This window comes from Hipposideros armiger, unplaced genomic scaffold (assembly GCF_001890085.2).
Source record: "Hipposideros armiger isolate ML-2016 unplaced genomic scaffold, ASM189008v1 scaffold_972, whole genome shotgun sequence".
NCBI classification, from domain to species: domain Eukaryota; kingdom Metazoa; phylum Chordata; class Mammalia; order Chiroptera; family Hipposideridae; genus Hipposideros; species Hipposideros armiger.
This window is the reverse complement of record NW_017732322.1, coordinates 301,855-304,691: the sequence shown is the minus strand read 5'-3', so window position 1 is coordinate 304,691 and position 2,837 is coordinate 301,855. Positions and strand designations below refer to the sequence as shown.

The 2,837-nt window shown below is 31.1% G+C and overlaps 1 protein-coding gene across 1 annotated transcript in view; it reads right to left on the bottom strand.

Moving 5' to 3' along the window:
* MSR1 (macrophage scavenger receptor 1) overlaps positions 1-2,837 on the bottom strand; it is a 100,415-nt gene that overhangs the window by 69,746 nt on the left and 27,832 nt on the right. Inside the window, exon 3 of the mRNA XM_019631026.1 lies at positions 982-1,086. Within this exon, the coding sequence (XP_019486571.1) occupies positions 982-1,086 (105 nt within the window). The remainder of the gene's footprint in view (positions 1-981; positions 1,087-2,837) is intronic.

Sequence of the window (2,837 nt, the reverse complement as noted above, 5' to 3'; positions counted from 1 at the left end):
TACTCTATAACTGTAATTTTGCTACTGTTATGAATCGTAATGTAAATATCTTTTTGTTTTCCGATGGTCTTAGGCAACCCCTGTGAAAGGGTCATTCAACCCCCAAAGGGGTCACGACCCACAGGTTGAGAACTGCTGTGTTAGAGCATATGTCCAGACATTCTGCCAGTCATAGAGAAGAGAGCAACAAGATATATAAATTCAAACGAATCAAATTCATCAAAAATGTTACTGCAGGGAATAATATTTATAGGTTTGACTGAGTTATACGCAAGCCACTCCTATGGAAACCTTAAAATATATCCCAAGTTCAGGTCAGGCTCTGCAAAGAAATACATACCTGGAAAACTTCATGTTGAGTCCAAGTAAAGTGTTCTAATTAGTTTTTGTGAGGGGATGCTATCAGGTTATTTTTAGAAATGTTTTAAATAATGACTTTATCAAACATGTGGCCATATAAACTATAAAGGCATTACTGAATTGAAGGCCATTATATTAAAAGTTCTCCTCTTTTTGAAGGCTTACAGGAATATTTCTTTCTGCTTTTAATACTAGGAGTACAAGAGCTTTGCCTGAACAACTGACTTGTTTTCATATTCAGGCATTGTTAACGTAAATGACCATGTTTATATCTTTTGCAATGGCAACTAGAATACCTCTTATCATGAAATGTGTGACCCACCATTAGATGTCTATAGGACGTCGGAGGATAATATATTTTTGAAATAGTCTACTGTTTCCATCCTACCTTCACATATCTATATTTTTATCTTAATCTTCTATTTTATTTATTTTCTTTTTTTCACTTAATGCCTTTGAAGAATACATTTTTTTCATTTAATAAATTTGAGAAGCATTTTGTTATATGAAGTTTCCCTTATTGAATTTCCCATATACAAAAGACTAAATATTTCTTTTTGCTACTGTAATAACAAATTTATAGAATAAATTTCTGGGTTTCAGGACTCTAGGATACTGTACCTGTCACTATTCCAATGGCAATTATAAACACAAGGATATAAAGGACAATCAGTGCAGCTTTGAAGGACTTCAGTTTTTCGTCAAGAGTGGAGCCATTTTTAGGATCTGAAAAAACAAAAGCCCAATCTATTGTTAGAAAACTTCATCTTCTTACTTAGTTAATTTGTACTCTCCAATTATATTGTTAGTACAAAGCCTATTGGAATGAAAAGGGAAAACATAGGTCCTTGTTTATTCAATAGAAAGCCAAATGGACAATCATAGGGAAAGCAAATATAGGCATCACTATGGACATCTGCTTTACTTGCCCATTAACTAAGCATTCATGAAAAAGTGACTAACTATCCTTTACCAGGTGCACTTGTCTCATTTTGGAGCATTAGTTGGTAAATTTTAATATTTATGCCAACATATGCAAACATAAAATTTATTCTTCTGTTTCATACAGTGATATATTCTGAGTGAAAATAAAATTCCTCAAGTAATTATATAATTATGATTTTTCTTCTGATTTTAAGTCAGATAACAGAAATATTTATTTTCAATGATAATAATTATACATTTTTTTCTAATAACTTTATATTCAGATACATTTTGTTATTAGAATGGAATGTAAAAAAAGAAATAAATGAAATTATTCACATTTTGACTAAACTTTGGAATGGATAATGAAGTCCATCTTCTGGATATTTCAGAATATATTAACATTTTGGCATTATCCATTTAAAATAAACAGTGATTCACGTAATAGATACTATTAATAGTTGTGGAAAAAATAACTCGATGTAGAAAAAATCTTAGTAGCAGAGGAAGATATTTCTGACTAGTTAAATAAGATATCTACCNTTATTTTCCTGTGTCTCCCATATTCCTCAGTTTCTATGAACAGTTTCTTTTGTGCATTTTCTCTAAGCCCTCCATAGCCTGTGTCCTTGATATTCCAATAGCATTTGGTATACTTAGATACTTATTAACCATGTGGTAAACACTAACAGATTTTGAAAATTTTTACACAGAATAGAAACAGAATATCAAGGTTTGTGTTGAAATGAGGTTCAAAAGAGTCCCCATGTTTAAATAGCAATGTCATTATCTCTGACATCTTAAGACAAGGACCATGTAAAACTCAAAAGTTCTGAGTGATTACACTTTACAAATAATAAATATGTAGAATATTCTTTATTAACCTGTTTAGTCTATTCTCTAGTCAATAATTTAGTTACTTTCCATCTGATGTTATAACTTTAAAAGCTTCTCTTTACTTTCTATAAGTGACATCCATTTTGAAAAAGTCACTACTGTGTAATATTGTATCTATACAGAAACAACCTCATTAATTAAGAATGGGTCTTTTCAAGTAAAATCTACGATGCTAGCATTATTTAGCTAATGATGGAAATTTTACAGGGTTTACATTAATTATGACCCTAGATTTTAGATATTTTATAATACAAAGATCATTTGTGCACATAAGCAGTGAAGTTTTAGTCATATGTTTAGTTTTTCATGGAAAAGAATTATAATTTCTCAACCAAAAAATGCAATTTTGAAATAAGTGACTTCCTTCTTAATTTCTTTCTCACTCAATACAAAGTAATCCAGAGGGTTGGTCACAGAATAGTTTAGAGCAGAGGTAAGAATATTTTGATCCAGAGCCAAAGCCTGTTTTTGTAAATAAAGATTTATTGGACCACAGCTACACTTATTTGTCTACATCTTGTCTATGGCTGCTTTGGCATTGCACATAGCAGAGTTGAGTAGTTATGACAGAGACCATGTAGTCCCCAAAGCCTGAAATATTTATCTGGCCCTTTAAAAAAGAAACTTTTGCTGACAACTGACCTAGAATATGTTTT